General features: G+C 42.5%; 2 protein-coding genes across 12 annotated transcripts; one reads left to right on the top strand and one right to left on the bottom strand.

Moving 5' to 3' along the window:
• Nucleotides 1-1,877: 1,877 nt before the first annotated feature.
• On the bottom strand, nucleotides 1,878-10,694 carry ZC2HC1C (zinc finger C2HC-type containing 1C). 9 transcript variants are annotated; one of them, XM_054529852.2, is made up of 4 exons: nucleotides 10,510-10,693; nucleotides 8,864-9,705; nucleotides 6,627-6,691; nucleotides 2,686-2,769 (listed from the first exon to the last, which is right to left on the bottom strand). In XM_054529852.2, the coding sequence occupies exons 2-3, from the start codon at nucleotides 9,684-9,686 to the stop codon at nucleotides 6,642-6,644; spliced, it is 873 nt and encodes a 290-aa protein (XP_054385827.2). In that variant the 5' UTR covers nucleotides 9,687-9,705; nucleotides 10,510-10,693; the 3' UTR covers nucleotides 2,686-2,769; nucleotides 6,627-6,641.
• Nucleotides 10,695-10,717: 23 nt separating this feature from the next.
• ACYP1 (acylphosphatase 1) lies at nucleotides 10,718-26,805 on the top strand. Of its 3 annotated transcripts, none has more exons than XM_002824948.3 (3): nucleotides 10,718-11,050; nucleotides 16,672-16,763; nucleotides 26,390-26,805. In XM_002824948.3, exons 1-3 carry the CDS (start codon nucleotides 10,969-10,971, stop codon nucleotides 26,603-26,605), a joined length of 390 nt encoding a protein of 129 aa, XP_002824994.1. In that variant the 5' UTR covers nucleotides 10,718-10,968; the 3' UTR covers nucleotides 26,606-26,805. The 3 variants fall into 3 exon arrangements, with proteins under 3 accessions (XP_002824994.1, XP_009247592.1, XP_054386828.1); XM_009249317.4 differs by lacking the exon at nucleotides 10,718-11,050 and adding an exon at nucleotides 16,138-16,278; XM_054530853.2 differs by lacking the exon at nucleotides 10,718-11,050 and adding an exon at nucleotides 16,207-16,332.
• The last annotated feature ends 952 nt before the right edge of the window (nucleotides 26,806-27,757 follow it).

The raw sequence follows: 27,757 nt of genomic DNA, 5'->3' as shown, positions 1-27,757 counted from the left end.
ACCAGCCTGGAGTGCAGTGGCGCGATCTCAGCTCACTGCAACCTCCGCCTCCTGGGTTCAAGCAATTCTCCTGCCTCAGCCTCCCAAGTAGTTGGGACTACAGGCGTGCTCCACCACGCCCAGCTAATTTTTGAGTTTTTAGTAGAGACGGGGTTTCACCATGTTGGCCAGGATGGTCTCGATCTCTTGAGTTTGTGATCCGCCCCCCTCGGCCTCCCAAAGTGCTGGGATTACAGGCATGAGCCACCATGCTTGGCCTTGAAAGATATTTCTAATATAACCAAGGCCTAAACATGTAGAGATTAAAGGGAACACTTAAGGCATTGACTATTGTTTTATTTCTTTAGCAAAATGAGAGCAAATAACTGCTTCCTTTATAGAAAGCACTCCCCACATATAACAACAATTTGTTCTCTCTGGAGGGCCCTGATCTATGACCTTACTAACATCCAGGGATCCCAAATCCAGGTGCCTGTGGTACCAGGCAGATAAGGTAAAGAGGTGAAGCAGGCCAGGTGAGATTGCAGTGGTCTGGTGCTGCCATTCCCATCTAGAGGAGCATCTGATTCTAAACCCCACCCAATTTTGTGCCACGCGGGTTGCTGGCCCAGTGTTTCCAGAACTTCCAGTTTTTCAAGAGATGTTCCGTATCCCAGTTTTTAAATGTCAGATCATATTATGAATGCTAGGCCAGCCAAATAAAACATCTGTGGAGCAAAGCAATCCACATGTTGCCATTTTGTGACCTTGGCCACAGCTTATTCTTGCCATCTATTGCAATGTACTAGTTTACATTCCCACTTAAAGTATATATTTCATTGAACTTGCCTAGGGAATGTACCTATTAGGTTAAATATCCATTATCTCTGTGTGAGGTTTCCTTAAGGGGCTAACCATAAAGCTTTATTATGTGATACCTCCTTTCCTTTGGAACAATTAAAAAGAGTGCAAAGAAATATGTGCTCCTATTTAAATATATAGGATGTTTTCCCAGCCTGAGTCCTGCAGCTTCACCGCTAAAGCCTTAACTCACATTTCAAATTGGTCTGATCTGTTAGCCCCATTTTTTTTTTTTTTTTTTTTTTTTTGAGATGGAGTCTCACTAGGTCACTGGGCTGGAGGGCAGTGGAAATGGAGCAAGAGTGAGTGGCCATTTGTTACTTAGTAAAATAGGATTTTGTTGTCTGTCTAGCCCTGTTGACTAGCTCAAATTGAGCAGTTTTTCTCCAGTATTTTAAACTAACAATTTGAGTAATACAGAACAGTAATCCTAGGATTTCTATCTGTTGTGCTAACTTCACTCCTATCTGAACTGATAATACTCTCGCAGACATTAACTTATCAGTTCTCTCATTTCACTAGTGTAGGACTCACTCATCTTCTTGTTTAATTTTAAATCTCCAGACCTCATAAATTGAGGGTCTAACTTGTGCTAGGCAATATTCTACACAGAGAAAATTAAAAAGATTTGATCCCTTTCCCTTCAAAGTTTACTCTCTGAAATAGAAGTTGACTATGCTATAATTGCCAAGGGCATGTGACACTATGCAGTGTCCCAGCTTTGTTTTGTTTTGAGATGGGGTTTTGCTTTGTTGTTGAGGCTGCTCTTGAACTCCTGGCCTCAAGCAATCCTCCCACTTCAGCCTCCCAAAGTGCTGGGATTATAGGAATGAGCCACCATGCCCAGCCTGTCTCAGCTTACTTTGATGGTAGATTTTGCTGCCTCTAAACAGTCATTTAGCCAAACCAATTTGAAAGTAGAGTGCTACTAACAGCTAAAATGGAGGTTTCTTTCTTAACATATGAAACCCATTAGAAAAGAACAAGTAGAGAGAAGTATGTGTTTCCCCCCCAACACCCATCCCTACCCTGTAAAGTACATAAAGATCTTTCCTTTATTACACAGTACACCATAGGGAAGGTTTAGGAGACATTGGTGCCTTAACCTTACATACTTGTATTGGTTTTTGGCCAGGATCATGCACCAGGGAGACCAAGGATAGATTTCCATTAATAATGCCTTACAGCAAAATTGTATTATCTTTTATAAGAGTTACCATCTGGGTGATCATGCCCCTCTGACACCAACACATCCTAATAACTCCAGCTTCTACAAAAGCAAGAGTTAACAGGAACTCTGAACATACATGCAGTGACAAGAAGGCACAACCAGATGCAGGCACTTAACTAGCACAAACCACAAGTCAGGCATGCAAGAAGAGAGCTTTAATGGAGCCTGCTCACGACTCTTCAGTGTCTTCACCCATCAATTCTGAGGGCAATAACATAAAGCATACCAGCCCAAGGTTGTAATTTAGTGGGAAGCTGGGGCTTCCTTCTGCCTCCTGCTGCTTAGCAGTGGCTCTCTCCTCACAGATTTTAGCTCCGCAGGCAGATCTGGGAGCTGTTTGATTTCTTTCTGCTTTGCATCAAATTCTACTCCCACTTACTGCTGAAGAGAAGCAGAGCTTTCTGAACTATCCAAAAGTTTCCATTGTTGTCTGCTCAACTATAATGCTTCCTTGGAGGTGGAAGACAGTTCTTGATGGTCTTACACTTGGGAACGTGTTGCTCAGCCACCTTGGGAGCAAAGTGGCGGCTACAGTGAGGACACTGAATGTAGTCCGGGTTTTCTGCAGGCAGGACGGGAAGCAAGTGTGAATGCTTTCCACTTTTGCCAGTTACCTGCTGGACCTCTCGAGCCTGGCGGAGCGTATGGATAAAAGATTCACGCTTCTGTCTCCAGTTGCTCTTCTGAGGAGGTTCAGCCTGTAATGTAAAAGGGAGACTGATCATTCAAGTTGGCACCTATCTCCTTCCTGAGTCTCTTTTAGAATAATAGTAAGAAAATGAAAAGGGTACTAATCTGCAAGGTCAAAGAGAACAGGAAAGGAGCAACAGTGGTAACTGACTTGCCAGCGTTGAGGCAAACCAAGGGCCTGCAAAGGAGGTACTGCTGAGAGGCAAGCCACTTTCCCAACAGAACCCAGAGAGGTTCAGTGCTTGGAAGTACCAGATAGTGGAAAGTAAGGAGGTACAGAACTGAAAACAAGTAGGACCCCACGGCTCCTCCCACCTTATGCATCCGAGTGTTCGACACCCAGGCACACTCACAGAAGAGGACGGATTTATTCTCTGGAGAAACTGAACCACACAGATTTCTGACTCAGGAAATCTAGACAGGTGGAACTGGGTTAATCTTGGGGCTGAAAATGAGGATTAAGTACAAGTGTACATACCAAATTATGGAACTGTCAGCCTCCTTCCCCCACTCAGCCCCCAGAGTACCAAGCATATTGGCATCCTCATAGGAAAAAGAGGGGTTCTCTGGATACACAGAGCAGTCCAGAGAAAAGCCTTCAGATACTGACCTTGGGAAACGCTAATTAAAAGACTCACTATCTGGTAACCTTAATATGAAGATCCTTAGTCAATAAGCCCCACTTAAGTTTAAATATGAAAGGACAGCCAGGAATCATCAGATATTTGCTAAAAGCTCTAACAAGAAAAAGAGCCAAAAAATCCACAAACAAAAACCTAGGAAGCAGCAACAAGGCAGGTGGCAGAAGAAAACTTTTTTTTAACATGAGACCATATCAACAAAATGAGTATTAGAAGAGATTGTGTCCATAAAACAAGAAGAGTATACTGTGAAAAAAGACAACCAGAGAACCAGAAAGAACTATTGTAAATTAAAACTTTGATAGCTAAAAATAAAAATTATTTAAATAGAGGCCAGGCGTGATGGCTCATGCCTGTAATCCCAGCACTTTGGGAGGCCAACGTGGGCAGATCACAAGGTCAGGAAATCAAGACCATCCTGGCTAACACGGTGAAATTCCGTCTCTATTAAAAATACACAAAATTAGTTGGGCGTGGCAGCACACGCCTGTACTCCCAGCTATTCAGGAGGCTGAGGCAGAAGAATTGCCTGAACCCGGGAGGCAGAGGTTGCAGTGCGCCAAGATCGTGCCACTGCACTCCAGCCTGGGCGACAGAGCAAGACCCGGTCTCAAAAAAAAAAAAAAAATTAAATAGAAATGTTGTAAACTAATGTCAAGAAAATTTCTCAGAATGGGAAAAAAGATCAAGATGGAAAGTAAAAAGAAAAGATTAGAAAATTAGAAAGTTAATCCTGGAAGTCCAACATGTGACCAGTAAGAGTTCCAGAAGGAACAGAGAAAGCACGAGGAGAAGATTATTGTTTTTTTTGTTTTGTTTTGTTTTTGTTGTTGTTGTTTTTTGAGATGGAGTCTTGCTCTGTCACCCAGGCTGGAGCGCAGTGGTGCAATCTTGGCTCACTGCAACCTCAGCCTCCTGGATTCAAGCGATTCTCCTATCTCAGCCTCCCGAGTAGCTGAGACTACAGGCGTGCGCCACCACGCCTGGCTAATTTTTGTATTTTTAGTAGAGACGGGGTCTCACCATATTGGTCAGGCTAGTCTCGAACACCTGAGATCAGGTGAGCCACCTGCCTCAGCCTCCCAAAGTGCTGGGATTATAGGCGTGAGCCACAGCACCTGGCGAGGAGAAAATTATTAAGGAAATAATACAATTAACATTCCTAGAATTAAAGATCACACATTTTGAGATTGAAATGGCTTACCAAGTATCTAGCACAATTATTTTAAAGTTTCAGAATTTCAAAATAAATACAGAATCCCGTAGCCTTTAAAAAAAAAAAAGGTTTCTTGTAATGGAACAGGAATCAAAATGGCATTAGATTTCTCAACAATATACTGGATGCTAAAAGCTAGTGGGAAATACCTTAAAAGTTCTAACATAATCATTTTCCTCCTAGAATTCTGTACCTAGCCAAATCATCAAATGGGAGCCTGTCATATAGATAGTGTCATTCATTCCAAGACAATATACCTGCTGTGCACCTTTCTTAGTAAGCTTCAGCAAAGGAAGGAGTAATGCAAGAAAAAGGAAGCCACAGGATGCTGGGAACAGGGGACCCAACAAAGAAGAGAAGCAAAGAGAAGTCCCAAGACAATGAGTTTGCACCAGGCCTAGAGAATACCCAGTCCAGGTTGGAGCAGAAGGGGTCAGAGTGGCTGAAGGGAGGTTTTCAGAATTAAAAAATCAAACTGATAGATCATGAGAGGTGTTTGAGCATTACAAAAACATTAACATGTCTGATATCAGATAGATCGTTGCGGGGGGAAAAAAGACAGTTATGTAGAAAATGAAGGAAATGAAAACATACGTCCATTATTAACTCTAGGTACATGTGGGCAGAGACAGAATTTGTTCACTCATTAATGAACAAAATTTACTTGATCATTACAATGTGAAAGCTAACTACTTTTAACCAAAAATTGTGATTCAACTACAGTGGAAGGATAAGAGAAGGAGAATAGTAGGAGAGAGGGAATATGAAAGAGAACTTCACTCCCAGCTTCCATAAGTTGTTACCAGGTAGACCAGGCACTGTGGCTCATGCCTGTAATCCCAGCACTCTGGGAGGCCGCGGTGGGCAGATAGATGACTTGAGGTTAGGAGTTCAGGACCAGCTTGGCCAACTTGGTGAAACCCTGTCTTACTAAAAATACAAAAATTAGCCGGGCGTGGTGGCACTCGCCTGTAATTCCAGCTACTCAGGAGGCTGAGGCACAATAATTGCTTGGACACGGGAGGTGGAGGTTGGAGTAAGCCAAGATCAAGCCACTGCACTACAGCCTGGGCAACGGAGACTCCGTCTCAAAAAAAAAAAAAAAAAAAAGTAATGTAGAAAATTGATAAATCAAGAAAATAAGCATATTATTTAGAAATATGGAAAGGCAGACCAGAAGAACCATCTAACAGAACTGAAGGCTGCCTCCAGAGGCTGAATTAGGGGCTCCATTATAGGTCACTCAGTACTACATGTTTTTTAAATGCATGCAAACACTATTAAATTTTTAAAAGAGAAAAAAGACAACTAGCTCTTGGTGATCTGGCATTGTTAATGATGAATAATAGGAAGAGATACTATCAAAGGAAAAGAAAGGATCCTTCCAGAAAGTCTCTTGCCAAAACAGACAAGAAGGCAAGAGAGTATTAGCGATGGTATCCAGGAACCTTTAAAAGAATTCGAAGGCCGGGTGCGGTGGTTCATGCATGTAATCCCAACATTTTGGGAGGCCGAGGCATGTGGATCACAAGGTCAGGAGTTCAAGACCAGCCTGGGCAAGATGGTAAAACCCCCATCTCTACTAAACATACAAAAATTAGCTGGGTGTGGTGGCGGGCAGCTGTAATCCCAGCTACTCAGGAGACTGAGGCAGAGAATTGCTTGAACCCGGTAGGTGGAGGCTGCAGTGAGCCGAGATCGCTGTAGTGAGCTGAGATTGTGCCACTGCACTCCAGCCTGGGCAACAGAGCGAGACTCGGTCTCAAAAAAAGAATTTGATCAGGGGAAAGTTCTTCAAGTATATGAGATCCTTTAGTAATTTACTTCTTATACTCTAATTCCTATAATTTTATTCCTCATTGTACTGAAATTCTATTCAGTTAACACTTACTAAGCACAAAGCACAAAATATGTTCCCTGTCCTCAAAAATGCTTACAGTCCAGGAGAGAGACGGGGTGTACGTCTGCTGGAAGTTACGTGAAGATTAAAGGATACCAGGAAAATCACCTGTTCTTGAGTACTCTAGAGGAATGACAGGAAGGTACAACCACTCAGCTTCCAAAGGCCCAGCACTGTGGAATAAGATTTGAGACATTACCAGGGTGGTGCGGGTGCATCTTAGTCTAGGTCCCTTCTGTCTTGGTGTCCTCAATGTCACACATTCCCCCAAACTAGTTGCCATAAAGCTGGAGCATCTGATCTCAGGAACCTAATTATTTTGCTTCACCGTAACTGTATTTACAAATTTAAGAAACCCAAGATTCTTTTAGGCTCTGGCCAAAAATAAATCACTACAGTAGGACATAGAGTGAATTTCCAGTGGATTATTGGGTTGAACTGAAAGAAAACAGGAAAAAACAGTAAGTGGCGATCATATTATCTGCAAGAGCAAAATGTTGATTTCTTCTTTGGAAACTAGATTTCAGGGAGATGATCTCTGAGCATGGATGGGACTTCCTTGTGATTTCCCCAAACTGTACTGAAAGAAAGAACTCTAATTGTAAACAATTTCTTCTAACAACCGTCATATAAATGTGAGTTTTTAAAGGCTCCAGCAAATACACAGAACTGTAAAGTGCCAATGGACAAGAGGTGCCAGCACAGTGGAGGGAGGGTTGGGAAGAAATGAAAACAGAATGACACTCTCTTATTCTTCTAGAATATTAGAACTAGATGGGGCCTCTGAGATCATATGATCTAGGCTTTCCCAAACTTCAATCATCTGCACTTTCACTTTATCCTTACAATTAATTAATATTTTTCTGTAAATTCATGATCCCTGGAAATCAGGGGCTTAATATATTGTTATATTTTCCTAATATAACACTAAATGACTAATCAATTTTTCTAATACAACACTAAACACTAAAACTACTAAAATAAAGTTTGTCAGCATGCCACACCTTGAGAAATAACCATTTTATAAACCAAGTGGCACAACCTTGACATGTCATTCATTTATGAGACAATCTTCTCCAGATATGTCCAAATGTGCCCATGAAGTTCACCTAAATTTATCATGTAAGTGTCACGAAACCCTTACTTTTTCCAACCTGGTTTTTCTAAAGTGAGAAATAATTGGCAAGGGCATCGTTTGTAAGATAACCAGAAAGAGAGTCCTTTTTACCTTCAAGGTGTTTACATTCTAAATGGGCAGAAAAAGAATTCCAAACTTAATTGTGTTTCATCTATTTACTAAGAAGCTATGTCAACACTGAGCTAATCTTAAAAGAGTAAATAGTTAAAGGAATGGTCACAGATCCTAGTCTTGGGAAGTAGCAGAATATATTGCAAAGAGTGAGGAGTTCTCTCCAGGTGACAAAAGCCTGCATTTTTTTCTTTAGATTTTTTGTGTCTTTTAAATTTTCTACGGTAAACTTTTATTACTTTTATAATCCAAAGGACACAAATTCTATGTCTAGATTTTTTAGTCATTCCAACCAAGATTTATATGCTGACTCTGCCACTTAAAGCTGTTTGTGACCTCAAGCAAGTTACTTAGCCTGTCCAAGTCTTGATTTTTGAACTGATACAATGAGAGAGAATGTGAAGATCACATGAAAAGCTCCAATCACAATGCTGGCATACAGTAGTAATCAAGAAATGTTAATCCGAGATGTCAGTTCTTCCTACATGACACATGAATTTTCCCTAAAGAAAACTGATGATGACAAAACAGACCCCTATAATGATCGCCACACCAAGTCACATCCATAAGGCTCTTGTTACCTTGGCTGAAGCTGGCCCCTTCCAGTTCAAGTACTGCTCTAGTTCTGTGCCCTTAGCCCGGGCCCTGGAGGAGTCAAACACTTTCCTCTTGGAACCCCGCATCCTGCTGCAGATGTTGGAGTGTCTCTCCAGCCTGAACAAGAGGAATTTGCGCCCACAGTGGCCGCACTCACCCAGCTGTGGCTCTTCAATGGAGCCGCTGGAACCTGAGGAGTCTGGTGCCATGGACAGGCTGGAATTTCTGGCGGATCCCTGCAAAGCACCGCCTGGTGTTTCTGAAGGCAGGGAGAACTTCTCCACCGACAGCTCTGAGACTCGGTCTTGAATTTTATTATTGCTTGCTACCAGCCTTTCCCTTTTGAGCCTCTGGATTCTATAATCAGAGAGCTGGAATGGACTTGAATTTTGTTGAGACCGTCCCCAAGTTTCATCCTCTCTCCTGTCTCTACTAAATTCTTCCTCAAACTCAAATTCTGGGGAGAAGATAGGTTTGTACATGGTGTTGCTGTTATTACCTTTAACTCTGCTCCTGGGGAGTATAATTTTCTGTAGCTCTCTGTTTTCATTTTCCTTGGCCTGTTCCTTTTGCATCTGGATCCTTCTGAGTTCCTCCTCTGTCTTCTTCAGCTTTCCCCTCAGGAGAATCTGCTTTCTTCGGATTTCCTCCTCTAAGCTCTCCCCTGCAGCTTCTAGTCTTCGGATCTGCACCCACTCCGTCCTGTCAAAGTTTGCCACAGCCTTCTCTGCCTGCATGGCAGCAAGAACAGTACCAACCACAGAAAAGTTGCCCTGGTTCCTCACACCAAAGTTCCTGGATGAAAACTCTCTCGGCTCAGGGGGCCTTGGGTAGACATTATGGTACCCATCAGTGCCAGCCTCACCTGTACTGCACGACTTCCTGTGGACCACGGGTTTCAGTGGGTACGCCCGGTCCACTCCAACTCGTTTCTTTGTAAAGGGGATAAAGTCCTGGTTATTGGCTTTGGGATACCAGGATTGAGGGCCTGACGAGTAAAACAAACCATTTCCTTGGCCCTGGGAATCACTTTCTGGATCTTGCTGGCTGATTCCAGTACAGTGGGGATAGGAGTAGCTCCGGGCTTTTGTGTGGGTGTTCCATTTGGGGTGAGTATAGACTTTATCCAGAGTCAACTCTTTGTTGCTCAAAAGCTGCTTCTGGAAATTGTTCCTCAGGTGCCCCTTCAAGGACTGCTGGGAAGAGTCACCTTGTTCGTAAGAGTCTTGCTTGGCTGAGTGGGGCCCTGGAGCTTCTGTTGTATTATGTGGGAGCATAACGCCCACAGGCAGATGTGATGCCAACCGCTGGAGACCAGCCATTCAGGGCCTGGACTGACGCCTACGGGAGATTTAAACCAGATACACGGGAAGAGTTTGTCTGAGGTTCACTCTCGGCTGCTAAAGCAAACTATTTCTACATTTGCCCTGCCCACATTCCCTTAAACTTTTCTAGGGACAGTGTTGCTGGATCTGCCAAAGTTTCCCTTCAAAAACCATTTGGTGAGTGATTATGCACAAGACACTGTGTTAGGCCCTGAGGGTAGAAAAACGAAGGTGCTACAGGTGTTCCTGCCACCTAGCTTTCCTTTCCTCCAGCACCAGCCTCTGCCACGCACAGTATACTCTATAGTAAGTGGAAAGAGCATCGGATTGAAGGTCAGGTTCTAGGCCTGTAACAGGACAAGCGACTTCTCCCTTGCTGGCCCCCGTTTCTTCACCTGTAAACTGAAGGGTTCCCGCAGAGTCCAGCCTCACCATTTTACAGGTGAGAAAGCTGTGGCCCAGAGGTAGTGACTGACACAAAGAACTCTCAGGGCTTCCCTCCAGCTGGAACCGTGCTTGATTCCAAAGAGCACAAAAGCTGCTAGGGCCTGGAGCAGGTGCCTGGCTGTCAAACCCGCATCCCAGGAGTCCCCGTGGCGCAGACGGTAAAAGTTTTGTAACCTGAGCGTTGAGGGCCACCTGACCTGACCGCGGCCAGTTTTAGATCCTTAAGGCTGAAGTCAAGTTTTGTCCCGAAGGGTCAACTGGGGCGCCCCCACTGCGGACTCCACCTCTGGGGACAAGTCCTCTCGTTCTCCTGCCCTTCGGTCCCTTAGGAGGTGGAGGTGCTGACCCCATGTCTCCCCGCCCTTCTGCGTACCTGAGGCCCTCGGGTACCGCTCCTGCTCAGGGAAAAACCCCAGGGCCTAGTTTCCCAGACCTGACCTCCCCATCAACCGACAGCCGCGCAGGCGCTCTCAGCTGGCTTCGCTTATTCCCGGTGCCTGGAGACCGAGTCACTGGCGCGCCAAGCTCCGCCCCTCACCGCGAACTCCTCCGGGAGACGCGCGCAGGCGCAGTGCACCAGCGACCCGGGGCGACCGGGGGTGGGGGTGCGGTCAGCCCAAGGTCACTTGACCCAGTCAGTGTCCGGCCAACTCTGCAGCTCGGTCCAGCCCTGCCCTTGGGGAGTCGGGGAGGGGCGGGAGAGGCTTTTCTGGGGCTCCTTCAAAGAAGAACTTGTACTTTTCTGAGAACGACGCTCCCAGACCTTGGGGTGTGCCCTTCTCTGGCAAAGGGCGGAGGCCCTGGCTGTGCCTCCGCGTGCTTCCGCCGCAGGATGCCGGCGTCCGCCCGCCTGGCGGGAGCGGGGCTGCTGCTGGCCTTTCTCCGCGCGCTCGGCTGCGCTGGGCGGGCCCCAGGTATGGCTGCACGCGCGCGCTCCCTGCTTGTCCTCGCCAAGGTTTTGGAACTTGCTGCCAACGTTTTTGCTACGCAGTATCTTTCCAGGGTAGTTTTTGTGGCCAATCTAATTATTTTGATATTATAATGTTTTACTCTCACGTGGTAATTCTCGCCGTCTCTACTTAGGGCCCAGGAATGACTCAGCCAAATGTAATGATAATAAAGTTAACTACCAGATCGAAAATAATCAGTATAACCTGGTTTCAACAGTAAATGATACTCTTAACTTGTTGACATCAAAAGAAAGTTCATTTTTCTTCTTCGCTTCAGTTCATCTGTGTAAACCGTTTGGAGCAGGCAGTTCGCTTTTTCCCTGTAACTGCACAATTCATGCACATGGAAAATAATGTAGACAGCAGTCATCAGTGTTAATACTTCAACATGTCATATTACAGCTGTTACCCGTTACAAGGAAATTCCTTGGTGAACCCTCCAGATCAGTCTTTTTTTTTTTTTTTTTTTTTAATTCCTCGTTTTCATCCCTAGTTGACTCTACCGCCTCTCCGTATATGCAGCTCCAGACGTTTCCCACTCCACTCAGGGTCCCGATTATCAACTCCCACAGCTTCCCTCAGCAGAATTTACCGGCTTTCTTTTTCTCTTTCTCTCTCTCTCTCTCTTCTTCCTCCTCTCCCTCTCTCCTCTGTTTCTGTCTCTGTCTGTCTCTCTCCCTCTCTCCTCTCTCTCTCTCCTTCCCTCTCCTCTATGAGAAAGAAGAGCGACTTTCCATGAGTTCTCTTGAATTAGTCCTTTTCAGTACCCTCCGGGAATTGACTCCATCACTTTACCCCTGCATTTTTGTTTTGTTTTGTTTTCTGTTTTGTTGGTTTTGGGGGCTTTTTAAATTTGTTTGTTTGTTTTTTGTTTTTTGAGACGGAATCTTGCCCTGTTGCCCAGGCTGGAGTGCAGTGGCGCACTCTCAGCTCACTGCCACCTCTGCCTCCTGGGTTCAAGTGATTCTCCTGCCTCAGCCTCCCAAGTAGCTGAGATTACAGGCGTCTGCCACTACACCTGGCTAATTTTTTGTATTTTTAGTAGAGACGGAGTTTCACCATGTTGGCCAGGCTGGTCTTGAACTCCTGACCACAGGTGATCCTCCTGTCTCGGCCTCCCAAAGTGCTGGGATTACAAGCATGAGCCACCAGGCCTGGCCTTTGTTTGTTTTTGAGACAGGGCCTCACTCTGTCACCCAGGCTGGAGTGCAGTGGCACAATCACTGCTCACTGCAGCCTCGACTTCCACAGCTCAAGCGATCCTCCCACCTCAGCCTCCCGAGTAGCTGGGACTACAGGTGTGTGCCCCCCACACCCAGCTTACTTTTTTTTTTTTTTTTCTATAGAGACAGGGTCTCCCTTTGTTACCCAGGCTGGTCTCAAACCCCTGGAGTCAAAAGAGATCCTCCTGCCTCAGTCTCACAAAGTAATGAGATTATAGACGTGAGCCACGGCACCCTGTCTGCATCTTGTTAACTTCAAGTTATACCTCTCCATAAACTCCGTCTCTTTGGTTTTAAAATATACTCAACTTTCCCCTGCAAAACAAGCCTTGCTTCCCTTGACCTAACTTGCATATTACAGTCCCATTCATTTCTCCTCTTCTCCACAAGACTTCTTAATGGAAATCTCCACATTTGCTGCCCACATATCCTCATCTCCCCGTCATTGTCCAGTTCACTGTGGCCTGGCTTCTACTTTCTCCACTTTATTTAACTACAAAGCTACCAGTGACTTTCCAAAGACAAAAGCTTCATTTTTTCAGCCTCCTCATGTGACATTACTGATTATCCACCCACTTAGAATGCTCTTCTCAGTTCTCCTGTGCCCTCTTGGTTTCTTCTTTCATGTTCTTGCTCCATCTTCTTCCAAGTCTGGCATTTATCTTTTCCCCATCTACCCCCTAAATTTAAGTGTTTTCTGAAGCCCTCCTATTTCTTATATATATATATGTAGTTCCAGACATTCTCTTCTTTAATGATTTCAACCAAATGCTGAAATTTCAGGTTTCACCTGTGTTTAAATGACAGCCAGCTTAGCTTTAGTCTTTCTCATTAGTTACAGACTCAAATTTCAGGACTGCCCATTTGACACCTCCACAAGATTGTTCCTTAGGAACCTCAAATTCTGTAAGACAACATAAACTCGTGATCCTCTCCCATTCTCAAATCTGCCTCTCCAGTGTGCCCTTGCATGCTCACAGCATCAGTCTTCCATGCTTCCCTCTTTGTTGCCTCCTCCTTCTAACTAATCACAAGTTTTATTGAGTTTTCTTCCTTTTTTTCTTTGGGACAGCCTTGCTCTGTCATCCAGGTGGGGGTGGAGTGGCGCGATCTCAGCTCACTGCAACCTCTGCCTCTCAGGTTCAAGCAATCCTCCTGCCTTGGCCTCCCTAGTAGCTGGGACTACAGGTGCGCACCACCACACCCAACTAATTTTTGTATTTTTAGTAGAGATGGGGTTTCATCGGTCTCGAACTCCTGACCTCAGGTGATCCACCTGCCTTAGCCTCCCAAAGTGCTGGGATTACACACGTGAGCCATCACGCCTGGCCTATTGAGTTTACTTCTGCAGTGTCTCTCATATATGACTCTTCCTTTACATTTCTGCTGCCCCAGGTGAGTTTTTCCTCACTTCTCCTTGGGATGGCATGGCCCTCCTAATTCTGCTCTTGCCTTCAATATCTGCTCTTCAAACCCATCCTTCATGCTGCAGCCAAAATAATCAGTCTAAATGTTTCTCCCCCCCAGCTTTATTAAAATATACTTGACAAGTAAAAATTATATCTGTATTTGCAGTGTACAAAGTGATGTTTTGATATATGTATGCATTGTGCAGTGATTAAATCAAGCTAATTACTAAATGCTTCTGATCCTACCATTTCCCTCCCCAGTAGCTTCTTCTTTGCCTATAGAATAAAGTTGAAATGCATAATTTAGCATGGCATCTCTACCTCCCAGATTAGGTCCAGCCTACCTTTTCAGTTTTGCCTCCCCTTAATAAGCCACAGAGTTCAACCCAGTGAGTCTCATCCCTGGCTGTGTGTTAAGACTACTTGAAAAGCAATATCTAGGGGTGAGGCCTGAGGATTAACATTTTTAAAGCTTCCCCAAAGATCCTGATGCACAAGCAGGGTAGCAAACCCCTGGTCTAGCCACAACTGTCTACTTGTACTTCTTCATCTCCATGGTACTACCTTACTCTTAAGCTCCACATACTGGGAGCTGGTAGAGCATAGCATTCATGGGGGTTGACTCTGGAACCAAATCCCAGCTCCATCACTTACTGGTTGTGTGACCTTGGATTAAATGCTGCTGTTTCCTCCAAGAACTCTTTCCCAGTCTTCCCAATCAGAATTAATTTGTTTGCTCCTTTGTAATATTTTCTGTCCTTGTTATAGCACAGGGCTGGTTCCTGATGAGCTCTCAATGGATTTTCATGGAATTAAATTATCATGCCGTATATTTTATTGTCATTATTTGCATGTATTTGTGCCCCTACACTAAATTAGAAACTCTTTGAGGGCAAAGATTTTATATCATTCATCTTTGTATATCCTAGAGTGCCCCATACATATTAGACACTCAGTAAGTTTTGAATTCTATAGAGAAACTATTTTTTAAATGAATTTTAGAGAAAGAAATACCATTAGCGAGATACTCTCTTTAGAGTTATTTTCAAATATTGCCAAGTACAACATTCAATCCAGCTTGTTCACCACCAACCCCCCACCTCTCAGCACTAAGGTTGTATGATTCTCTAGGATATGGATCCTCACTCTGTAGCAGGGAACTAGCAGAATGATGAATTTCCATGCCTACTGTCACAAACCCATATCTCATTGTCAAGTCTGCCAACCTGGCATATTCACATAAGGAGTCTTACATTATGAAGAGGTGTAATGTATACAGTCAATCCACAGAGGATCAATAAACACCACAGTTTTCCTTCACACACATTATGAATCATAAGGGTAGCTGGATTCAAATGTTTACACATCAACTCTAATTTTAACCATCTTCATCCACATCCCCCTTGACAATTCCCTGTTCCCAAAATAAATTCATGTAGTTTGGCCATTTGGCTTAGATTGACTGATTCAACTGTAATTCTGGAGCCATGAGTTATTTTGCTTGTGCCCTTGCTGTATTTGTTTAGTTAGTTGGTTATTTGTTCAAGCATTATTTGACATTTTCTTAGTAAAGGAGACCGGTGAGTAGCTTCCAGAACCCCAGAAGCAGACATAACCTCCATTGGGACCTCCTGTGCACTTATGCCCCTGTAATCCCCTATTCCAGATTGTTATGACCCAAACTTTAAGGAGAACTGAATGAAAAAGGACAGAAAGATTAAATGTATCCTACTCAACATATTTTTGATGTTTATTTTTTATTTTATTTATTCATTTATTTATTTGAGACAGAGTCTCCCTGTGTTGCCCAGGCTGGAGTGCAGTGGGGCAATCTTGGCTCACTGCAGCCTCCACCTCCCAGGTTCAAGCGATTCTCCTGCCTCAGCCTTCTGAGTAGCTGGGATTACAGGCGCCTGCCACCATGCCCGGCCAATTTTTGTATTTTTGGTAGAAACGGGGTTTCACCATGTTGGCCAGGCTGGTCTCAAACTCCTGACCTCAAGTGATTTGCCCGTGTCGGCCTCCCAAAGTGCTGAGATTACAAGCTATTTATGATGTTTAATGTGTACTGTTTGTCTCTCACCTCCAGAATTAAGCTCCTCAGGACAGGGATCCTGTTTTGTTCACTAATGTTTGCCAGGTCACCTAGAACAGGTGCCTGGCACACAGTAGCTGTCAGTCAGTATTTAATTGAATGAATGTATCCCAATGTACTTCTTCGTCTATGCCTTTCTCCCCATGAGAAAATGAGAAGAGGGGTGCGTTTGTTGACTGAGATAGGATGAGGGTTAGGTTTGTGGAGGCCCAGCGGAGATCCTGGACAGATCCCCAACCCAAAGGTTTTGGGTTGCCTGACAACCGCGTCCTGAAATCCCACCTTCTGGGCGGGCCCAGGCCAAGGCTCTGTCTCTGATTGGTCAGCTGGAGGTGATGGGCATGAGAGACAGCGAAGGAACAGCTACACACTAAACTTCCGGACGCGGAGGTTTGCGCGCCTTGGTGAGCCGCTGGCGTAGTGGTCCCGGAGTGATCCCGGCGGCCCGTGGGGAAGACAAGAAGGGTGAGCCGCCAGGGGCCCCCGGCGTGTGCTTGTCAGGTCGATTAGCCCTAAAATGTTAGTAGCAGGGGATTCTGGGTGTTAGTAGCAGAGAATTCTGGTAGTGAGGGAGCGGGACCGGGCATGGATGTAAGGAGGTCATCGGTCAGCAGGTGATTTCCCCAGAAGAGGCTTCAGCGGGCAGCTGCGATCCGAAGCTCCCTCTCCCGGCGTCTGGTTCTTCCTTCACACACGCCTTATTACATCCACTCACGATTCCATTTCCATGGACCTTGAGGTCGAGGAGAGGTCGCAGTGGTTAAGGATGGACAGGGGTGGGTGTGGCCCTTTCTGACTCAGGCTTGCGGTTCCTGGAATAATAGCCCTTCACTCTTCTGCTTTCCTGGTTTCTGACAGGTTTGAGCATGGCAGAAGGAAACACCCTGATATCAGTGGATTATGAAATTTTTGGGAAGGTGCAAGGGGTGTTTTTCCGCAAGCATACTCAGGTATGTGGCCTGCAGGCTTTGGGGTGGTAACCTAGGTTATGGGCATGGGAACAAGGGACATGTTCTTGACAAATGTGAGCTGGAAGCCGCTGGCTATTTGGTAGCTGCATGGCAAAGAGGTAGTTTGTAGAGCAATGAGTACGAAAATGCTGTGCAATCGGTAAAACATGGTGTAAATGGAAGATTATCTTGCTGTTATTATTAGTCAGTGGTGCCTGAGCATCTAGACACACATTAATGAGCTTCTCTCTTCCAAGGGAAATAGAGGGCTTCCCCAGTTCTCGCTGTTGTGGCATCATCAAACCAAGTCAGATTTCTTATAGAAAGGCTAACATTGATTGAAGAGATGGCATTTAGATGACCTGATGTCATGTATATAACATATATAAATGCTTCCTCTGCAGCTGCTGCACTTTCTTCAGACCTCTTTCTCCAAGCTTCCCTCAATTCTCCACTTAATTCCTTTCTATTCTTTTTTGGTTTTCAAAGAACATTTACCTTTTCCAGCTGATGTTTTTCTTATTAAAAACTCTATCCATTCCAGAATAGGTGATGGGAACACTCAATGTGGAGCCTGGTATTCTTCCTAGAGCAATAAAGGAGTATTTGAGGGGATGGACAAACTGTTGGCAGCCTCTACCTCTGCTTTAATGTGGCTAATCTTCCCTCAACAGGCACACACAAATGCAAGCTCAATTTACCCTCTGCCTTCTGTAGGTATTGGCTATTGCCTTCCCAGTGTGTCTCTAATCCCACAGATAATGAGTTAGGACTGCAGAACTTCTTTTTTTTTTTTTTTTGTATTTTTAGTAGAGATGGGGTTTCACCGTCTTGGCCAGGCTGGTCTTTAACTCCTGGCCTCATGATCCATCCGCCTCAGCCTCCCCAAGTGCTGGGATTACAGGTGTGAGCCACCGCACCCAGCCAGGACTGCAGAACTTCTTAAGTGTCTCATTCCTGGGATTGTGGTACTTAAAATTCAAATTCTAACCTGGAAGGAAATATGAATGTGAACTGTCAATACCTCTTTTCCTTTTTCTTTTTTTTTCTGAAGGATGGTGGCACAGTCACAGCTCATTGCAGCCTTAACCTCCCAGGCTCAAATGATCCTCCTTCCTCAGCCTCCCAAGTAGCTGGGACCACAGGTGCATGCCGCCACACCCAGCTTTTTTTTTTTTCTTCTTCTTCTTTTAATAGAGAGCTATGTTGCCCAGGCTGGTCTCGAACTCCCAGGCTCAAGTGATCCTTCTGCCTCGGCCTCCCAAGGTGCTGGGATTACAGGCATGAGTGACCATACCCAGCCAATACCTCCCAATACCTCTTCTTTTCTTTTCTTTTTTTTTTTTTTTTTTTTTTTTGAGACAGAGTTTCACTCTTGTTGCCCAGGCTGGAGTGCAATGGCGCGATCTCAGCTCACCGCAACCTCCACCTCCCGGGTTCAAGCGTTTCTCCTACTTCAGCCTCCCAAGTAGCTGAGATTGCAGGCATGTGCCACCATGCCCCACTAATTTTGTATTTTTAGTAGAGACAGGGTTTCTCTATGTTGGTCAGGCTGGTCTTGAACTCCCAACCTCAGGTGATCGGCCTACCTCGGCCTCCCAAAGTGTTGGGATTACAGGCGTGAGCCACTGTGCCCGGCCAATACCTCTTTTTCTAATTATTCAAAAATCATTTCTTCCCATCTGACACTCAAATAGGAAATGACTGTTGAAAACAGAATTGCTGAAACTCATAGCAAGAGCTGTGTTCCAATTAGCTTTGCTACCAATTATGCAGGTAAGTTCCTGTAAATTAAGGTGATTGAGATAACAGCTTCAAAGGTTAGTCAAAGTTGTTGAAGGAAAAGGGCCAGATAGTGGTATATATAGCCCATCTTTCTCTACCTGCCCCTCTCCCCAGTTTAAAGAGAGAATAACAGAATGCAGAAAAACAAATATTGATTGGAAAACTGCATATAAAATGACATCTATTTTTTCTTAATTAGGCTTGTAGCTTATTCTTTACTATTTATAATCATTTAAATATATATGTTCATTTGAGCAGTTGTTTTGCTGCAATCTGTTTGCTGTTGATATTATCTAACCTCTTATTTAAATTCCTTCATTTCTAGAGAAGTGGCAAATAATAATTCAGGGACTTTTAAAAACTTGGTATATAATTTACATCCCATAAAACCCATCCTCCTAAAGCGTATAATTTGGTGATTTTTAGTATATTCACAAAGTTTTGCACTAATTCCAGAACATTTTCATCATCCCAAAAAGAAACCCCCTACCTAGGTTAGCACTCACTCCTCATCCCCTGAGCCCCTGGCAACCACTAACCTACTTTCTGTCTCTATGGATTTGCCTAGTCTAGATTTTTGTTGTTGTTGTTGTTGAGACAGAGTCTCAACTCTGCCTCACTCTGTCACCCAGGCTGTAGTGCAGTGGCGTGATCTCGGCTCACTGCAACCTCTGCCTCCCGGGTTCAAGTGATTCTTCTCCCTCAGCATCCCAGGTAGCTGGGATTACAGGCATGCACAACCACACCCAGTTAATTTTTGTATTTTTAGTAGAGACGGGGTTTCACCATGTTGGCCAGGCTGGGTCTTGAACTCCTGACCTCAGGTGATCCACCTACTTCAGCCTCCCAAAGTGCTGGGATTACACGCGTGAGCCACCGTGTTCGGCCTATTCTTGATATTTAATATAAATGGAATCATACAAATGTGGCCTTTTTTTGTGACTGGCTCCTTTCACTTAACATATTGTTTTCAAGGTTTATCTACACTGTAGCATGTATTAGTATCCTATTCCTTTTTATGGCTGAATAATATCCCATTGTATGGATATACCACATTTTATTTATCCATTCATCAATTGATGGAAATTTGGGTTTCTGATTTTTGGCCATTATGAATAATAGTGCTGTGAACACATATGCACATATTTTTATGTAGACAATGTTTTGAATTCCATTGAGTATATACATACCTAGGAGTAGATTGCTGGGTCATATGGTAACTTTATGTTTAACTTTTTGAGGAACTGCCAGACTTTTCCAAAGTAGCTATACCATTTTATGTTCTCACTGGCAATGTGTGAGAATTCCAGTTTGTCCACATCCTTGCCAACAATGGTTACTGTCTTTTATGTTAGCCATCCTAGTGGGTATGAAGTAATATCTCATTGTGGTTGTTTGTTTGTTTTTCAGGTATTAATGAATTTAAAAGGATTTAAATCTTACAAGGAATGTTCTCCAATTACGGTGAACTAAACCACATAAAAAAAATAAAAAAGATAACTGGAAAATCCCAAAATATTTGGAAACCATATAGCACACTTACTTCTAAAATTGTGGTAGAATACATAGAACATAGAAATTACTGTTTTAACCATTTTTAAATGTACAATTCAGTGGTCTTAAGTACATTGACATTGTTCTGTTTATCTACAGAACGCTTTTCATCTTGCAAAACTCTGTATTCATTAAACACTAACTCCCCATTTTCTCCTTCCCCCATGCCCCTGATAATCATAAATCTACATTCTATTAACTCAACTACTCTAGTTACCTCATATAAGTGGAATTTTACAGTATTTGTCCTTTTGTGGCTGGCTTATTTCACTTAGCGTAATATCCTCGAGGTTCATCCGTGTTATATCATGAAAGTAAAAACAATTTCCTTTCTTTGTAAGACTGAATAATATCCTGTTGTATGTGTATACTTTCAGTGTGGTTTTGATTTGCCTTCCTAATGACTAATGATGTTGAGCATCTTTTCATGTGCTTATTGGCATATTTTATGTCTGCTTTGGAGAAATGTCCATTCAAATCTTTTTGCCCATTTTTAGTTATTTGCCTCCTTATTCTTGAGTTGTAAGAATATTTTTATTCTGGATACTAGTCCCTTATCAGATGTATGATATACAAATATTTCTCCCATTCTGTGGGTTGTCTTTTTAATTTCTTGATAGTGTCTGTGAAGTACAAAAGTTTTTACTTTTGATGAAGTCAGATCAAATTTATCTGCTCTTTTTTTGCTTGTACTTTTAGTGTTATATCTAAGAAATCTTCCTAATCCAAGGTCATGAAGGTTCATGCCTATGTTTTTTGTTTGTTTTGTTTTTGTTTTTTGTAGCAACTGGGTTTCCCCATGTTGCCCATGCTGATCCTGACCTCAAGCAATCTGCCCACCTCAGCCTCCCAAAATGCTGGGATTACAGGTGTGAGCCATCACACCCAGCTGTCATGCCTATGTTTTCTTTTTTTTCTTTCTTTTTTTTATTTTTAGACAGTCTCGCTCTGTGCAGTGACGTGATCTCGATCTCGGCTCACTGCAACCTTCCGCCTCCAGGGTTCAAGCGATTCTCCTGAGTAGCTGGGATTACAGGTGTGCGCTACCACACCCGACTAGTTTTTGTATTTTTAGTAGCGACAGGGGTTTCACCATGTTGGTCAGACTGGTCTCGAACTCCTGACCTCATGATCCGCCCGCCTCAGCCTCCCAAAGTGCTGGGATTACAGGCGTGAGCCACCGCGCCCAGCTGCCTATGTTTTCTTCAAAATTTCATAGTTTACACTCTTAGATTGAGGTCTTTGATCCAGTTTGAGTTAATTTTTATGTGATGTGAGGTAGGAAATCCAGCTTTATTCTTTTGCATATGAATATCCAGTTGTCCCAGCACCATTTGTTGAAGTGAGTATTATTTCCCACATTCATTTTTCATAGCACCCTTTTCAAAAATCAACATAAATGTAAGGGTTTATTTCTGAACTGTCAATACTATTCCATTCATCTGTATGTCTGCCTGCTGTAGTTGAGATGTTTGTCCCCTTCAAATCTTGTATTGAAATTTGATCCCCAGTGTTGAAGGTAGGACATAATGGGAGGTGTTTGAGTCATGGGGCCAGGTCCCTCATGAGTAGATTAATGCTTTTCCTGGGGGGTGGTAGGGTCAATGAAGTCTTACTCCATTAGTTCCCTGGAGAACTGGTTGTTATTTTTTTTTATTTATTTTTTTTGAAACGGAGTCTTGTTCTTGTCGCCCAGGCTAGAGTGCAGTGACACAATCTCGGCTCACTGCAACCTCCGCCTCCAGGGTTCAAGCAATTCTCCTGCCTCGCCCTCCCAAGTAGCTGGGATTACAGGTACCCACCACCACACCCAACTAATTTTTATATTTTTAGTAGAGACAGGGTTTCACCGTGTTGGCCAGGCCGGTCTCGAACTCCTGACCTCAGGTGATCTGCCTGCCTCGGCCTCCCAAAGTGCTGGGATTACAGGCGTGAGCCACCGTGCCCGGTGAGAACTGGTTGTTAAAAAGAGCCTGGTACCCCACCTCTTCCCACCCCTGCCTCACAGTGGAAACAGCCTAAGGCCCTCACCTGATGCCAGTGACAGTCTCATGCTTATACAATCTACAGAATCATGAGCCAAATAAACCTCTTTTCTTTATAAATTAAATTACCCAGCCTCAGCAGGTAGTTCTTTTTTTTTTTTTTTTTTTGAGACAGAGTCTTGCTCTGTTGCCCAGGCTAAAGTGCAGTAGTGCAATCTCGGCTCACTGCAACCTCCACTTCCCGGGTTCAAGCAATTCTCCTGCCTCAGCCTCCTGAGTAGCTGGGATTACAGGCACCCACCACCGTGCCCGGCTAATTTTTGTATTTTTAATAGACGGTGTTTCACCATCTTGGCCAGGCTGATCTCGAACTCCTGACCTCATGATCCCCCCACCTCGGCCTCCCAAAGTGCTGGGATTACAGGTGTGAGCTACCACGCCTGGCCCTCAGGTAGTTCTTTATAGCAACACGAAATGGTCTAAGCCACTATCCTTATGCCAATACCACACTGTCTCAGTTACTGCAGCTTTGTAGTAAGTTTTGAAATTGGGAAGTGTGAATCCTTCAACTTTGTTTTTTCTTTTCAAGATTATTTCTATCTATCCTGGGTCCCTTATGTTTCCATGTAAATTTTAGTATCAATTTTTCGATTTCTGCAAAAGCACTGGGATTTTGATAGAGATTGAGTTGAATCTGTAGATCAATTGGGTAGTAATATCATCTTAACAATATTAAGTATTCCAGTACATGAATAAGGGATGTCTTTCCATTTATTTAGATACTCTTTAATTTCTTTCAAGAATGTTTTGTAGCTTTCCGTATATATCTTGCAATTCTTTTGTTAAATTTATTCCTAGACACTTTATCTTTTTGATGCTATTATACATGGAATTGTTTCCTAATTTCATTTTCAGTTTTTCATTGCTAGTGTATAGAAATACAATTGATTTTTGTATATCAATCTTATATCCTACAACCTTGTGAGACTGTTAATTAGCTCTAGTGTGTGCCTGTGTATGTTTGTTAGGACTTTTTGTATACAAGATATGTCATCTGCAAGTAGAGGTAGTTTTGCTTTTTCATTTCCAATCCAAATGCCTTTTCTTTTTCCTGCTGTGGATAGACCCTCAAGTATAATATTGAGTAGAGTGGTAACAGCAGACATCCTTGTCTTGTTCCTGATCTTAGTGGGAACGTTTTCAATCTTTCACCAGTAAGTATGATGTTAGCGTGGGTTTTTCACAGATTCCCTTTATCAGGTTGAGGAAGTTTCCTTCTGTTCCTAGTTTGTTGAGTGTTTTGATCATAAAAGAGGTATTGGTTTTTGTCAAATGCTTTTTTGCCATCTATTGAGATGATCATATAGCTTTTGTTTTATTAATATGGTGTATTAAATTGATTACTTCTTGTATATTGAACCAACCTTGAAAGAAATCCTAATTTGTCATGGTATACAATTCTTTTTCTATGTTGCCTGATTTGGTTTGCTAGTATTTTGCTGATGATTTTTACATCTCTGTTCATAAGAGATATTGGTCTCTGGTTTTTTGGTTGTTTTTTCTCGTGACAGCTTTGTTTTTTCGGGGTTTCTTTGTTTTCTCTTTTACATTGGGTTTTTTTTCCTCCCTATTTTTCATTTTTATTTTTTAGCTTTAGTTTTAGTATGAGGATAATGCTGGCTTAATAGAATGTGTTGGGAAGTGTTTCCTCTTCTTTTTTTTAACCCTTAATTCTTGGTTTGGATCTTCTTCTATTTTTTGGAAGAGTTTGTGAAGGGTTGGTAAAGGATTGTTTTTTAAACATTTGGTAGAATTTACCCATGAAGCCGTCTGGTCCTGGGCTTTTTATCTGTGGGAAGTTTTTTGATTAAAAATTCCATCTCTTGGTATAGGTCTATTCAGACTTTCTATTTCTTCTTGATTCAGTTTTAGTTGTTTGTCTTTCTAGGTATTAGGTTTCTTTTCATCCAAGTTAATCTAATTTTTGGGCATATAATTGTTCATAGAATTCCCTTATAGCCTTTTTATCTTTATAAGGTTGGTGGTAATGTCTCCTCTTTTATTTCTGATTTTAGTAATTTGAGCCTTTCATCCTTTTTTCTTTATCAGTCTAGCTAAAGGTTGTCAGTTTTGTTGATCTTGTCAAAGAAGCAACTTTTGTTTTATTGATTTTCTCTATTCTTCTGCTTTCCATTAATTTCTGCTGTAATCTTTATTTCCTTCTTTCTGCTCATTTTGAATTTAGTTTGCTTTTCTTTTTCTAGTATCCTAAGGTGGAAATCTTGGTTATTGATTTGAAGAGAGTTTCTTTTTAGATTGCAACTACAGGTGGTGATTACATTCCTTAAAATGTTGTCAGATGATTGTTTAAGCAAAAATACGGTTATGAGGTAGAATTCACTTTTTGGAATTTTCTTAGGGGAGAAAAACCCTGTTTGTGCAATAGATATTCAAAACTGAACGTGAGTCAATAACATTATGCCATCATTAAAAAAATAAGAACAGAGTTGAGCACACAAATGAAACCAGTAGGAAACGCCCATTCTCAACACTGGTCAAATTTTGGAGTGTTCTGTTCAACTCTCAAGAGTTCAGATAAGGCCCAGCACTTTGGGAGGCCGAGGCAGGCAGATCATGAGGTCAGGAGATCGAGACCATCCTGGCTAACACAGTGAAACCCCGTCTCTACTAAAAATACAAAAAAAATTAGCCGAGAGTGGTTGCGGGCGCCTGTGGTCCCAGCTACTGGGGAGGCTGAGGCAGGAAAATGGCATGAACCTGGGAGTCAGAGCTTGCAGTGAGCTGAGATCACGCCACTGCACTCCAGTCTGGGCGACAGAGCGAGACTCCGTCTCAAAAAAAAAAAAAAAAAAAAAAAAAACACACACAGAGTTCAGATAAATCACATTGCAAACTTCTAAAGATTTATTTGACTGTGACAACCTCCTGTTTAAAACTGCACATTCTTACAGCTATTTACCATATAAGATAACTCTTAAGAACTGGAGATAGTCAGCTCCCCTGGGTTAATCTGAAGCAGAAGAGGGCAGTTGTTATACTGCCCTGTCAGTTGGATGTGGAGTCTTACTCAAAATTCATTCTCAGCATTCTTCTTTTATGGTATCTTCTTTGGCACTTAGCAGTGCATCGGGTAGGCATCTTCTATTTTTCTTCATTCCTTAATTTCCTTTGTATCCCTCAAATGGTTATTTATTTGGCTGGAGTCTGTTTTGTTCATTAACCAAACATGTCTTTGCTTTGAACATGTCTTTGATTTGATGGATACTTAAATTCCTCATCAAACATTTTGTTGCTATGCATAACATTTTCTTTGGCTAACTCCAGCAATTTCCCACATTTTGACATGCAATCATGTTAACTCCCATTTTCTTTTGTAATCCAACATCTTCTATTTAGATAATTACTTCAACAATCAATGACTTAATATTCTAATCATAAATTTATACAAAAATAAAATTACCTCCAAAACATTGCTACCTTTCCTAAACATTCAGTCTTGCCACAGTTTAATAAAAGGAAAGAACATTAAAAAGGATAAGCCACTGTAATGATTAGATGCTTTTTATAAGCCTAAAGATATTGTGATTAGACAGAAGAGAAGAAAGCCAAGTGAAAAGCTGATAGTTATGTAGTCTTATGGTTTGCTGTTGAGAGGCTGATCACCAGCTGCTTTCCTTTTCTAGGAAGGTAACAAAGTGGGCTTTGGCTACAACATAAAGATGTTGGGTTAGACAGTTTCACTACAGTAAGAACAACGGGATGAGTTGCCCAGGAAATTGTGAAATACTTTCTAATGATCTTTAAAGATATAATGAACACTAATTCATCTGGATTTGTTTAGGTGTGGTCCTGGTTAAAGGCAAAGGGAAGGATCAGATAACTTCATGTTTTTTCATTTAACATACCCAATAAATTCTTGATTAGGGGAAGGGAAAATGAGCAAGATACAGTCCAGTATTCTAAAAACAATCAGCCTTCAGGGACCATTTCAAAGGCATCTGTTTTGGACTTAAGCCTTTGATACTTAACCAAATTGACTACACACTGAAAAATTCTAGTGCCTGGGTTTTATAGGGTAGAAGAAAGACATGCAGTCAAGTGGCCAATATTTCATGTGAAGATTAGCAATGAGATCCTTCTTGCTGTCTTTCTTTTGACTGTTCTGGGCAATATCAAATTAGTTTCAGTGGCTTGATTCTAGGCCAAGATTCTGGCAACAGATTGTAGTCTTACCTTGTTTTCTTCAATCTCACTGGATCTCTCTCTTTTTACCCCCCTTAGGCTGAGGGTAAAAAGCTGGGATTGGTAGGCTGGGTCCAGAACACTGACCGGGGGACAGTGCAAGGACAATTGCAAGGTCCCATCTCCAAGGTGCGTCATATGCAGGAATGGCTTGAAACAAGAGGAAGTCCCAAATCACACATCGACAAAGCAAACTTCAACAATGAAAAAGTCATCTTAAAGTTGGATTACTCAGACTTCCAAATTGTAAAATAACGGCCTGAATTTAAGTTTTCTAAGATAAACTAGTGGTTTGGTTTTTATTGTTAATAGAAATAGAACTATTGTGTGTTAATATTAGCATTAGTCAATAAGTTATTTTAATGTCAGATTTTTGAATGTTATTATATATTACCTGTATGATGAAAGGATTACAACTGTACACAAATCTAATCAATAAAAACGTTAGAACCTTCTGCTTAGAGTACTTTTTAAAAATCTTCAGTGAACTTCCTTTTGGGCGGAATAAGAGGTCTTTATTCAGTAAACATTTGTAGGAAGAGGATTTTTAGGTAATTTAAAGAGGTCTGAAAGAAAAAAAGTTATGTTACTCTGAGTCATTTCTTTAAATGGTTTCTATGAAATGTTCTTCAAGAAATTCCATGCCTAATAAGAACAAATACCACAAGTTCAATCTGTTAGCTCTGTTCACCTGATGTTTAGATGAATTACTTCTGCTGTTGTTTCTTTTCTCTGGGTAAGGAATTCACATAAAGTTATGTTATGGGCTGAACTGTGTCCCACCAAATTCATATGTTAAAGTCTCAGTCTCCAGTACCTCAGAAAGTGACTGTATTTGGACATAGGGCCTTTAAAGAGGTGATTAAGATTAAATGAGTCTGTGAGGGTGGGCCCTAATCCAATCTGACTGGTGTTCTTATAAGAGAACATATTGGCTATAGACACATGTGTGCAAAAATGAAAGACCCTGTGAAAATGGCCATCTACAAGCCAAGGAGAGAGGCCTCAGAAGAAATCGTTGCTGCCAGCACCTTGATCTCAGACTTCCAGTCTCTAGAACCAAGAGGAAATAGACTTCTACTGCTTAAGCTACTCAGTCTGAGGTATTTTGTTATGGCAGCCCTAGCTATAGTAATAATCATAAACAGTTATCAGGATTTTGCTTAATCAGCCCTAGAAGACTGGTTGGTTGGGTTTGGTTAGTCACTAAACTAGTACATATCAAATGCTTACCAGGTCTGACAAATTTGTTATAAATTCCACTTTAAATTCTCAATGAAAATGAGATAGAAAGCAAAAACTAAGGACTGGTTAACAATTCCAAAACACTTTATTCTCACGGCATTCTCAGAGTTCTGCTCTCCTTTAGTTATTTTTATAACTAAAAGCTGTGGTGGCACTGGGGCG

Source organism: Pongo abelii, chromosome 15, assembly GCF_028885655.2.
Source record: "Pongo abelii isolate AG06213 chromosome 15, NHGRI_mPonAbe1-v2.0_pri, whole genome shotgun sequence".
NCBI classification, from domain to species: Eukaryota; Metazoa; Chordata; class Mammalia; order Primates; family Hominidae; genus Pongo; species Pongo abelii.
Note: the sequence above shows the minus strand (reverse complement) of the source record. Positions and strands in the feature narration are given on the sequence as shown.

Bases quoted from the DNA above. Each gene is read 5' to 3' on its own strand.
- ACYP1 (XM_002824948.3), top strand. From the start codon at position 10,969: ATGCCGGCGTCCGCCCGCCTGGCGGGAGCGGGGCTGCTGCTGGCCTTT. The intron at 11,051-16,671 runs GTATGGCTGCAC...GGTTTCTGACAG, and splicing joins CTGCGCTGGGCGGGCCCCAG to GTTTGAGCATGGCAGAAGGA. The intron at 16,764-26,389 runs GTATGTGGCCTG...TACCCCCCTTAG, and splicing joins TTTTCCGCAAGCATACTCAG to GCTGAGGGTAAAAAGCTGGG.
- ZC2HC1C (XM_009249303.4), bottom strand. From the start codon at position 9,686: ATGGCTGGTCTCCAGCGGTTGGCATCACATCTGCCTGTGGGCGTTATG. The intron at 2,770-8,348 runs GTAACAAGAGCC...TTTACATTACAG, and splicing joins AGGGGCCAGCTTCAGCCAAG to GCTGAACCTCCTCAGAAGAG.